Source organism: Athalia rosae, chromosome 4 (genome assembly GCF_917208135.1).
Source record: "Athalia rosae chromosome 4, iyAthRosa1.1, whole genome shotgun sequence".
In the NCBI taxonomy this organism is placed as follows: domain Eukaryota; kingdom Metazoa; phylum Arthropoda; class Insecta; order Hymenoptera; family Athaliidae; genus Athalia; species Athalia rosae.
This window is the reverse complement of record NC_064029.1, coordinates 220,053-232,581: the sequence shown is the minus strand read 5'-3', so window position 1 is coordinate 232,581 and position 12,529 is coordinate 220,053. Positions and strand designations below refer to the sequence as shown.

Genomic DNA, 12,529 nt, shown 5'->3' with positions numbered 1-12,529 from the left:
CTGAGTAATATATTCGACATTATTACACAATCACGCTATCAGCATCCTTCAATATATCGTAAGCCGGAGATTACCAAGGCTACTGTTAGGTGAATTTTGGAAACTTGAATGTAGCATACTTATTGTGAATTGTCCTAATAATTTTGCAAACTGGTTCCTTTGAAAATGTAAATTATCAAACTGAACGTTCGAGGCTACATTAATTAATAGATGAGGTACCTATACATGTAATATAGTGCAAAATGTTATGAAGTTGTTGAAAAACAAAGGCACAGAAACCAGTTGTCAAAAATTATTCCCAGGCGCTGGTATCCAAAGAATAGATTTTAAGCTGGCTGTAATTTCTAGATACCATTCACCTGAGGATTTGCAATTGTAAAAGAGTTCACCGTTCTAACCAGAGAGTGGAGTTTTAACGTAAGGTGCGTGAACGCATACATAAGCGTCGTAACTACATTTCTTTGACTACATTATGCAGCCAAAGGTCTTCCTTTGGCATTCGTTCGTAGTTCCCGAATTAATTAACAAAGAATTCAAGAGTTTGAATAATAAATGGACTCGAATCGTTCAAAGGTCGAGGTAATGTACACCGCACCGCGCACGAACGTTTGGTCAGTGTCTTCGGTGGGAAACATAGGTGAAAAAGTATACATGAATATGTGCACAAAACCGGTCTCAAACTCACATTTTTTCTTTAGTTTTTTTTCACTTTAACGCGTCATAATCACTGTCATAATGACTTTTTACACATCGGCCAATAGCCAATGCCGACCCCAATGCTGACACTAGCCGACACACTGAAATACATGTCGACATCACGATGGCAGTGCCCCTCGGCAGTACCTCAAAGAAGCTTCCCTGAATGAGCTGAGTCAGAACCGAGGGACGATCGCGACTGAATCCGGTAGATATTTCAAACGGAAAGCCCAGTTGTTCCGAAATTAACGCGATGGAGGTGATTTACTTAATATTTGCTGTCACTAATGTACTAATGTAAAGGTAAATTTATTTTATATCACAATGTCATTTTATATTTCAGATCGAGGTCGTCAGCGCGGGGAGCTCTAAGCTCATATCAATGGTGAATGTAAGTGATGATAGTACAAAAATAATTAACCGAAGAATGGATTATTCATAACTTGAAAAATCAAATCCAAAGGTCACCACTGACAGTACCATAGGTGAGATCAAGCAGCAATTATATAAGCTGAAAAAGGCACCTTACCCAGCTCGACAGAGCTTACGTTCAGAAGCTAAGGGGAAATCTTTAGCGGATACAGAGACTACAAAATCGTTGGGTCTTAGAGCTGGTAGCAAACTCTACTTCAAGGACCTTGGTCCTCAAATTGGGTGGAGAACTGTATTCCTTGTTGAATACGCTGGACCAATTTTTGTGTACCTGTGGCTGTATCAGCGCCCCTGGTTGTTCTATGGCGACGTTACTGTAAAAAAAGTTGAACAGGTTGTGAAGTGAGTATTCATGGATACCGTAAACCACAACGAAATTTGCTCTATCCAACTCTGTTCTGTAAAATTAGGGTATGTTGTATAGATGTGGAAGTGTCTATTCGTTGTACCAAAAACAATGTAATCTTTGTTCTTCCAAAATATAGCTGGGCAGCAATTACATGGACAATACACTACGCCAAGCGGCTTTTTGAAACGGTTTTTATACACCGTTTCAGCCATGGTACAATGCCATTACGAAATCTTTTCAAGAATTGCTCCTATTACTGGCTATTTGCTATGTATGTAGCTTATCACATCAATCATCCGCTGTATACTGCACCAGATCTATCGCTCTCATATATCGGTCTTACAATCTTTGCCGTCTGTGAATTGGGGAATTTGAGCATCCATCTGGCTCTGCGAAATCTTAGACCAGCTGGGACAACAGTTCGAAAGATTCCAGTTGCTACTGGAAATCCTTTAACTGCTCTTTTCAACTTCGTATCATGTCCTAATTACACTTATGAATTCGGAAGTTGGGTCGGCTTCACCATCATGACAAAGTGCCTTCCAGGTTTGTATAAAGCCCGTAATAATTATTATTACGTAATTACATTCTGTGTAATTTTACCAGTATCTGATAAATTGCATTTTCGGTTTGACTGTATAATTAATGATTTGCAAAAACTTGAAGTGGGTATTTCATTATGACTTTCATTTTAGCGGGAATATTCGCATTAGCTGGGATGTACCAAATGACTATGTGGGCACTGGGAAAGCATAGGGCATACAAAAAGGAATTCTCAAACTACCCACGCAGCAGGACGGCTATTCTGCCTTTCATTCTTTAACATCATACCTCATTCAACAATGGATCCTAGGAATGGAACGTGACGTAAATAAATACCTATTAGTTTTTGTTTTTTTTTCTAATTTGAAGCCCCAATGATCTCTGACTGCGCAGAGCATTCCACAGGACTTGTAGTTGCTGTTGCTATATAATAAACAAAACTTTTATATCAATACCAACCAATGATTTTACATAATTGAGCCCCGATAAATCAGAGCCATCAGATCGTTTATCTATCGAGTAGTCAAAGTATCATGTTTTGATACTAAATTCCAACAGCATAAATTTAAAACAGATGATACTTAACTAATCAGTATATTAAGCAATTCTCAATGCGACATTTAGGTCAAGTTATAGGAATAAATTGAGTATATAAAGATCTCTTATCGATTAGCATAGTGATGTTGAACTTCTAAGATTTTATCTTACATACGGTCGATCTTATCTTCCTTAGTTCTGGTAGGCATTTTCCACAATTCTATTTATAACCAGTTGGATTGATTGAACTAAAATCAAGTTTTTGAATTCAAAACGGTTTTCTAGATATTTCAGGGCTATCAGGAGGTAGCTTTGCTATGAGTCTCTTAATGTCATCTTTCAATACTTGTACCATGTTTTCACAATCCCGCATTTGAGACTTGTAACTATTTTGCAGTAGCATATGACCATGGCAAGCTTGTGCAAGCTTATTTTTCGCTTCCTTTGGATTCATTTCATTACCCGTTAATCCCAGCAAGGTCTCCATATCTGATACATGTTTGTGTGCCCCATTAAGTTCTTTCCTCAAGGCGTTCAGCTCCATCATCAGCATTATGTTTTCATCCATTATTTTATCCACATCTTTATTGCTGCTGGAGTCTTCATGATGTACTTGCCTTTGTAAAGATTTAACAGTTCTCTCTAAATGGTCCCTTTGTCTCATAAATTCACACTGAGCTTCCAAATCAGCAGCACGATTTCGCAAGAACTCGTCCTTGTCACTATATCTGTGATAGAGGTTCTTTACAGCTATTTTTAAAGCATTGGGCTCCTGTATGAGATTTACTGTATCCATTAAATCAGTTCGAATATTCCTCAATAGTAGCTGGGATTTTCTATTCCGCTGTAGTTCTGTTCGAATCTCATGTTGGGCGCTGGATAACTTTTCTCTCAACTCATGCAATTGCAGTTCCAAGCTAACATTGGTTTTATGGAGGTTTACTAATTCTGTCTCCATATTTTGTATTTTTTCTTTCAAATCCTTGATCTCTTTATCCCTGGGCTCTATTTGGTTTTTCAGTTCCCGAATTTTATAATCCAGCACGAATTTGAACTTCTCCAATTCCTGGTTGTTACGCTTGAGGTCAAAGATCTGTTGTTCTTTATCTTGAATCGTCACATCTCTTTCTACTATCTCTTTTTTGAGGTCTGCAACGTCTTTTTCAAGACTTTGTATAACCGTTTGGAACTGAACAAGTTCAGTCTGTAGGTGAATAACTTGTCTTTTCAATTCGTCGATTTCTTTTTGACTAGCAGTAAGTTTGTTACGCTGTACCCCAATTTCCCCAGTCAACTTAAGGCTAGTTTGTCTTTCTTCGTATAATAGAGATTCATAATTCGAGCGAACTTGAACTATTTCGCGATCTGCATCATTCTCTATTTGCTGTTTCAGTTCTTCGTGAACTCGAACTTGATGTGCCATTTCCTCATTTGCCTCTTCGCGTTGAATACCTTTTTCATGGAGTTGGGCTTCGTATGACATTGTCAGCTTCTCTAACTCTTCTACTCGGTGGGTTTCAAGTTCCTCCAACCGTTTCTCATAACTTTCACGCATCTCATTATTACGTTCCTCAAAAGTGTGATACTTGTCATATTCTGTGATCAACTTCAAGTCATAGCTAATCTCCATCTGCTGCAGGGCTTCTTCGTGCGCAGCCTTCATTCTAACTATCTCTACATTAATGTTATTCAGCTCGTTAGTCTGGTCTTCTTGTAATTTGTCAATTTTCTCTTTTAGTTCTTCAATTGCTTCGCAATATCCCTGATGAACATCCCGCAATGTATCGTTGTGTTGAACTTCCGTTTGTCTCATATGGTAGGCATGCTCGGTTTCTAGCTCTCGCATTCGAGTTGAAAGATCCTTTATTGTCTGTATTTTTTCTTCAAGATCTCCACGGCTGATTAATACCTCCCTACTGTACCTGAAATCTTTTTTGAGTTGGCTAGTTTTACCTTCTGTAAATGATAGTTTCCAGATACATAACGTTCCATCTATTCCAGTAGAGATCATCACTTGCTCATCATAGGATAGTGCCATCTATGAAATAGACAAATGATGCAATGAACATTTTAACCCGAAGATTCCAAAGAAGGATATCCTTGATCAACATCCATTTAGGTATACCTTGGTAATATTGTTACAGTGGACGTGAAAATCTGCATATTCGATTCGATCCTGTAGAGGACATTTGAGCGATAGTATCAGTCCTCCAGGACATGCGACGAACATTAGTAGATCAGCTGTCCCCATTATAATGAACATAATCTGTCGCCCAGGAATGCTGTATTCGTGAACCACCTTGATTGATGAAATTTGTATTTGTTACTAACATCAGTTCATTGGTATTTACAATAAGTATAGCCAGAATCTGTTACCACGCTATCCTTAATTTCTCGCAGCTGATTATCGCTGCCACTACAGAACGTAGTTACTCCATCGGCCATATATACTACACTGCTGAGAATGATGCCTTTCAAGATTACTTCTGCGCATCGGTGTCCTGTTGTCATATCCCATTCATAAATGGCTCCCTCTGATCCCACACTGACTAATTTCAAATCTGATTGGCTCCATGTTATACCCTCGATTCTTCCTGTATGCCCTCTGAGAACATAGGGATTCCGGAATCCAATTGTAGTGTAAACTTGAATTATATTTCCATTCACCGCGGCAAATAGATGCCCATTGTGACTGAATTTTACATTCTTACAATTTCGAATAGGAAATTCTTGCATAGGTACCAGGTCGTCGATTAATATGGTCATAAATCTGAGTTTATCACTGAAGCCAACCAGGCAAAAGTGTCCTGTAGGGTGTATAGCTACACTGTAAATATCTTCCATGTATTGTTTCATCATAACTAAGCTCTCATTCTCATAATCCCACATCCTCACTGTACGATCTGATTCCCCGCATGTCATAAAAATTGGCTTCCAGCTGCACATTGACAGCCCAACTATTGGTCCGTGATGAAGTTGCTGTCCTAAAGGTTTCAAAGCTTGTGGCTCAGGATCCATATTTATATCAGGACCCCACAGCTGTGCTCTAAAAAGCTGAGACCATCCAGTAGTAACGATTAATCGATCACAACTGATATTAACATTTATGCTGTTAATTCGATAGAGTTCTGCATTGTCTTCCTTTGATACTTGTGGTGGCACAGTATAAATATTTCTTTTTTTATACTTATGTAGCCCTTCTTTTTCAAAAAGGATGATTGTACCGGCACCAAAACCAAAAGCAAATCCTCTACCAAATGATACTAAGCAACGCACATCATGTTCCCAAATTTCTTCATCTCTACCTTCTAAGCTGGTTTGGGATCCAGAGACTTGCATGACATATTCCTCTCGGATTTTCAAATTCATGGACAAAGTCTCGACCACCTTATAAATGTTTTTTAAGTCACCATTCTCCAGGTAAAGTATTCTACCATCTCGAGTACCAGCAAGAAGTCTATCAATGTTCAACCATGCCATTGAACAAATCAATAAGTTATCAGCCTTAGCAAAGCCATAGGGTCGCCATACACTCTCGGAAACTGTTAAGAATTTGAAACAATATGGGCCACCTATGGCCACAACTCCAAGTTCTCCGGGGTTACAACTGATCACTTTAACAACAGCTGCTGCATTCTGAGGGTTCCCAACTTTTACACTGGTTTCTACCTTTCCTTTATCCCAATTGTAGAATAACATGGTTTGATCTGGTTCACCGGTTACAGCTGCTAAATATCTGCTGTCACAGGCGAATGAAACACTCGTAAACTTTGTAACACCAGGACAATCATAAGGGATTCCTAAAGATTTTCTCCTTTTCAACGAAGCGATGTCATAGACAGATATACTAGGTTTCTCGCCTTTTTCACATACCGCAACATATTTCCTGTAGTGAGTCAAATCATCAGTCCTACGATGCCTCAGAATGTATGCTGCCTATGTCCATCTGTAAATTCTTTGGAGCAAACTATGTTCAAGATACTCACTTGTTTGGCGCAAGGGCTATAATATTAACTTGACGCTTATCCGGTAATCGGATGAGTCTCTGTTTTTTCTGATTAAAATTGTGGACAGCAAGAGCACTTCCCACTGGATACAAAACCTCAGCATCTGATACATACTGTGCATTGCCATATATGTCTGTTCTGAGGCCATAAAAGACCTTAGACTGTAAGAGCGGTATTGCCATAACGATGACTAACAAGTTTTCATTTCATAACTAATCAAGTAAACGAACCATATCAGACTGACAAATATACTTTAATGAATCTGAAGAAAGCCAACCTATGTTAACGCTACGGTTCAACAAGTTTCCTTAGCAACCCACTGATATAACTACTAAGCAACCACACCACTAGGTTTCCATAACAACGCTGATCTGTACACAAACAGAAATTCAATTTGCTCTGTCCTGTTACCTCTCCTAAGCTACATTTACATCCATTTTTATTTACACTTCATTCGGAACTTCCAAAGCTGGAGAGGAGTTTGGAATGGATTTGGAAAGACCAGCAACAGGTAGGAGTGGTGACCGTCCAGTTACTCGATGGAGAAGAGACCAGGAAGACTTACCCAGACCACAGAGTCGAATCGAAAGACCATCATCTAGAAGAGGAGCAAAGATGGAAAGCCAGGAACTTACACCCTCCGGAGGATATGTTTCAGCAACAACCGCAACCCCTGGTTATAGTATAATCGGCAGACCACCTTCTGCATCTGCATTTTCGTCCAGGATACTCAGTGCTACTACTTCTCGGGTTGGGGTTACTACTGGAAACACGTATGCGGGACAAGGGCAAACTTCAGGACGGCTTGGTATAGGACTACCTCTTGCACAGGTCAATGTATTGGACAGACCCATCACGCAACAAGGAATTGCTGGTCTTTCTCCTGGAGCTAATAGGGGGCTTCCTATGACAAGGCAAGGAAATATTTCTGAAACTGTTGGCATAGTTTGGTAATTCGATGATTTATTCTTGTTTTTCTATACTCAGGCAAGTCCAGGATCGGCGATACTATGAAGGGTTATTACAATTGAAAATACGCGAACTTACACAAGAAATTGCGGTGATTGCAAGACAGGTAGATAGTCAAAGTAGAGAAAGAGCAACTTTTCTTCATTACGATAAACGGGCGAAAGAACTGGCTGCAGAATTAACAGATCTACAGGGACAGCTAGCAGACTATAATGTTGTTGTTGATAAAATGACACTAGATCCTGACAAACAGTCCATTGAAAATGAGGCCAGCTCTTTGGCGATGAATAATGAACAGACAATGGCAGAGATAGAAAACTTATTCAAGCATCGCCAGCAGAAGGAACAGGAGCTACGTGCTACAGAGAGGGAAGTACATTCTGAAAAAAGTAATACCGGAAGAGTAATCGAAAAAATGAATGCCGAGCAACACAATCAGTATGATGATTTGAAGAATCAAAAGTTAGAACTTCAGTCTATAGTTGATACAATGCAGACTGAGTTGGACGAGCTTTCAGCAGACAAAACGAACATGGAAGAACAGATTGTCCTTTCGCAAGTTAAGCAAGAAGCTGTAAGCCTCCTTGTAAAAATCTCAGAAGTGGAGGGAAAACGGGATAGATTGAGGGAGGAAGAAAAAAACCGTTTATCACCGGAAGAAGAGCGCATTCAACTTCTTGCCAAGGTAAAACAAGATAATGCGGATATTGCTGCAGCTGAAAAACAGATGTCTGAACTGAAAGGACGTATATCCGAAGCTGAGCAAGAGCTGGAACAACTGGAGACAGATCTGGAGGAGAGACAGTCAGCAAGGCATATGAAATACAAAGAGATGCGCAAACGAGAAGAAGCAATGGAACAATTCATGGCAACTTTTGATCGTAGCAAGGAGGACGAATTAGAGAGATTGGATACGTTAGAGTCAAAAGTCGTTGATTATTTGAAACAAATCTCTAACAGTACATCGAGTAATTTTCATCTAACTGCTGGGGATGAGATGGAAATATTGAGTGTCCAACATGTACTTAGTGAAGACCCAGAGCTATTTGCTAACGATGATCAGAGTATTGAAGGATTGAATAATGAGCATGTAAGGCTTCAACAAAGTCTGATGAGAATGGAATCTTTGGAGGAAAGGTTGCAGGTTGAACTGAATGAGCTGCATGAAAAAATCAAGAGAAAGCAGAGTGAACTTCTCGTGTTTGAAGATTTGGACGGGTTGAAAGCTAGGTTTGAGCTGAAACGCGAAGAAATGGCAGCGGAATATGCGAAACTCAAAGAACGAGAGCCATTGAGCAAGCAGGAATTGCTGGCACTACATAAAGATCATGAGTGCATCAAGGCGCAGTTGGATAAAAACGACACGTACCTACAGATATATTCTTTAGAAAAAAAACTTGAAAAACTAAAACAGAGTAATGAATCAATGGAGAAATTTATCTCTGAACAACGAGCTCGAATTGATTACAGTACAATCAAACGGGAAGCACTAAAACTGGTCGGCTACTATAATACTGTTCTCAGGGGAGGTGTTGGATCGATATATTAGATGACGTGTTTCCGTATGAACTTTTTAGTTGTCTTTTTCATCTCGTAATATCATTATCCCTTGTCTTTTAATATGTTCAACTGCAGATCAGATGAAAATAGAACCCCCTGCACATCGAGCAACGCTCATTAACTTTTTAATAAACGCGATATATGAATGCACTGAAACAGGTATTGCGGGAATCACCCACAAGTGGTCCCATAGCAGATCTTTTTGAGGATTTCTTCGTTTTTCAGTCAATGGCTAAAATGTACCTTGACTGGAGAATTTGACACAATATCCTTGGCAACTAAAGAGGTGGAATTTTTTAATTACGACACCATAGCGATTGGGTGTAGATCTTTTTTATTTATATAATTGTACCATCAATGGTAACATAATTTCATAATAATAGTCAATATTTTTATTCAATTCAATCGTAAGTATATATCTCTGTCTCTATTATACGATAGGTATGAGTACACTCTACTAGTTATGGATGTAAGGTGTTTCACAGTATTGACTATTCACTATAATAAATTCAGATTACTAAAAGATCAGTATATCTAAAAATTATCATATTATCGTATTACCTATACTTAATCTCTGTATATTCTGCGATAATATTCATTCGCTTGTTTAATGAATTAACACGATAATTAAGTATTGTATATGTGTATATGTATGATAGAACCGTGTATTATTTATAGTTTATAACGATTCGAGTGTCCCGTGCGATTCACATGGTAAGAATAATAATAATTGATAATAATAGTATTCTTGTCAGGTCAGTAAGAGTGGCAGTGCCACTGATAACTGATGATGACGATTACAATGGCAATTTCAATAATAATGAGAACAACAACAACCAAAATTATGACAATAATAATAACAATAATAATAGTGACGATTGATTCGCTTCGGGACACATTTAATCGTATCGCTCATGTGTGTATTGTTATCAGATATAAGACGTGGAGGTGTATGTTTAGGTAAGTCACGCCGAACTGCAAGTAGGAGAAATGTAAGTTTCTCATTTTGGATTAGAAATTCCAATGCTTCATAGATTTGATTTGTTTCACTTTTAGCTTCTTCTGTTGTACCGGGATGAGATTAGTTTAATTTTCACAATATAATATTTGTAAATGCAGTTCATGTGGAGGTACCTACAGTTATACGCATAAGAATTATTTGACACATATTATTGAGGTTTCGAGCTATTTTATCGCTGCTTACAATTAGCTCGCGTCTCACAGCCTAGAGGTGATTTGAAATGTATCCAAATTGCATGTTATTTTATCGTTTCATATAATATACTGTGATAACATAACTCATTCAGACGCCATACGCGATATCATATAGAGCTACTGTAATCTGCCAGTAAATGCATTACGTTGGTATTGTTTTTTTTCTTTTTCTCTTTTGATTTCTGTTTTCATATCTTGTCATATCTTTCTTCGCACGAATATCGTATATCATATCGCACGCTCATTTTCAATCAATTTACATGTACATATACTCTGTCTGTCTCTTTCTTTTCCCTGCGTGGTTGTCGATATTGTATCGTGGGTATTCTTGTGCATATGAGAAACAAGATCACAATTACGTAGATTATCTGTATTAAAATCAAAATAAACCATTAACGCAGCTGAGTCGAAGTTTGTTTTTTTTTATATGATATATATGCGGTTATGATAAACTATAATTAATTCAGCGCAACGAAGAATGAAAACGAAAAAAAAAAATTGATGCTTTTGTCATTGACTACGTATTCGTAGCCCATATTTTCATGTAATAATATTGTGTACGTTAATCCCTAACGTGCATAATGCAATAAAATTTATCATTCAAGTATATATGCATGTATTATACATTTCAGCGTAATATTTCGAATAACTTTTTTGACAAACTTTATAAACTTTTTGTAAAGGCGCAGTGTACGATATAACATGATATATATACTATAATGTAATGTAATGTAATATAATATAATATAATATAATATAATATAATATTGTATAATGTAATGTAATGTAGTATTACATGATATAACGCGTAATGTAATGTAATGTAATAAAATATAATATCATGTGATTGACGATAATAATAGATATAATGTAAACCATCCAACGCCAGTTGCCTCTTATAAACACCACTGGTTTTCATAAAATACGTAGACGATCAATCATCATGTTCGATAATGTTCATGAATATTCGATCGAATAACTGTAATCTAACACATAAAAGATTTCAACTCGATTAAAATACAGTTCGCAGATCTAACAATATTCTTACGGATAATACAGAGGTGTTGAAAATTTTTGCCGACCTTTCTCGATAAATGTACATATATTTAATATACAACATAGTGTATAATACGTATATTATACACTAAAAGTCATATATATGATATATATATATATATATACATATGTATACAATATATAACTTTTATACAGAGCGGACAACGTGAAATTGCGCACCCCATTTGCACATGCGCGATCGTCGGCATTTGTTTCGCAGAATGTCCAACAACACTCCGCTTTCAGATTTAGCTGTCAAATACAAGGACCTAACCTGAACTTTTCGATGAGTGTATTTCTGTCGACATTTAATTAATCTCTCATTCAATTGATCAATTTTATTTGATGCTATGCCACCCTACTTATCTGTGTCTGGTTTTGTGTCGCATTATTCACCTGCCACAACATATCTCAGTCATATTTAAATACCGCGATCTCAGCTGTATTGGTGATCGACAATTTGACAGCTACAGCTGAAATCTGAGGCTGTTGGTACAACACGCTAGCAGATGATAAATTCGACTGCCGTTTTGATTCACGCTTGCGCACAAAATCTGGGTGCGCAATTTCACGTTGTCCGCTCTGTATATGTATAGTATACATATACTATTTAGTACCTTATACCTATATACCTGTATACCTTCGCGATCCTTACAGTGTATTCGGTGCCAATAGCTTTAGGTATACAATACATAAATTTTTTTTATATTGCTTCGTACATAACCCACCGTAATCATTATGAATTAATCACGTTCATATTGGGTATGACGCACGTGCGTTATGTCATAATTAATTACGACATAATGAGGCATGCGTGACGATAACTGATAAGGCAAAAATCGTGGGTTTTGATAATAGATAAAAAAGTGATAGAAACGGCAGTAGTTTATGATAATGTAAGAATGATTTTGAAAGAGTTTATAAAGTACCATACTTCGGTTAGCTGAAAATTATGTAATGATATTTACGTGAATTTGTGAAAACGATTATGATTCATTGATATGGAAATTAACGAAATAATGAACAAAGATTTACACTATCTGTGTTTTTCGACTGTATAGAATTACAGGCGTATAGGTATATAGAAATATGATTATAAATATCCGCATAGTGTATTGAACAATCAATGCGTTTATGAATTTAGAATATGATCTTTTCTTTGGGG

The 12,529-nt window shown here is 37.3% G+C and overlaps 3 protein-coding genes across 3 annotated transcripts; 2 read left to right on the top strand and 1 right to left on the bottom strand.

Annotated features, from left to right (window-relative positions):
• Positions 1–796: 796 nt before the first annotated feature.
• Positions 797–2,472, top strand: LOC105687506 (very-long-chain enoyl-CoA reductase). The gene is made up of 5 exons (XM_012403196.3): positions 797–955; positions 1,040–1,087; positions 1,160–1,470; positions 1,614–2,023; positions 2,173–2,472. The coding sequence occupies exons 1-5, from the start codon at positions 950–952 to the stop codon at positions 2,298–2,300; spliced, it is 903 nt and encodes a 300-aa protein (XP_012258619.2). The 5' UTR covers positions 797–949; the 3' UTR covers positions 2,301–2,472.
• LOC105687503 (cilia- and flagella-associated protein 57) lies at positions 2,358–6,861 on the bottom strand. The gene is made up of 4 exons (XM_012403193.3): positions 6,544–6,861; positions 4,934–6,443; positions 4,683–4,856; positions 2,358–4,595 (listed from the first exon to the last, which is right to left on the bottom strand). Exons 1-4 carry the CDS (start codon positions 6,744–6,746, stop codon positions 2,826–2,828), a joined length of 3,657 nt encoding a protein of 1,218 aa, XP_012258616.2. The 5' UTR covers positions 6,747–6,861; the 3' UTR covers positions 2,358–2,825.
• Positions 6,706–10,780, top strand: LOC105687425 (intraflagellar transport protein 74 homolog). The gene is made up of 2 exons (XM_012403079.3): positions 6,706–7,478; positions 7,552–10,780. The coding sequence occupies exons 1-2, from the start codon at positions 7,051–7,053 to the stop codon at positions 9,080–9,082; spliced, it is 1,959 nt and encodes a 652-aa protein (XP_012258502.2). The 5' UTR covers positions 6,706–7,050; the 3' UTR covers positions 9,083–10,780.
• Positions 10,781–12,529: the final 1,749 nt, after the last annotated feature.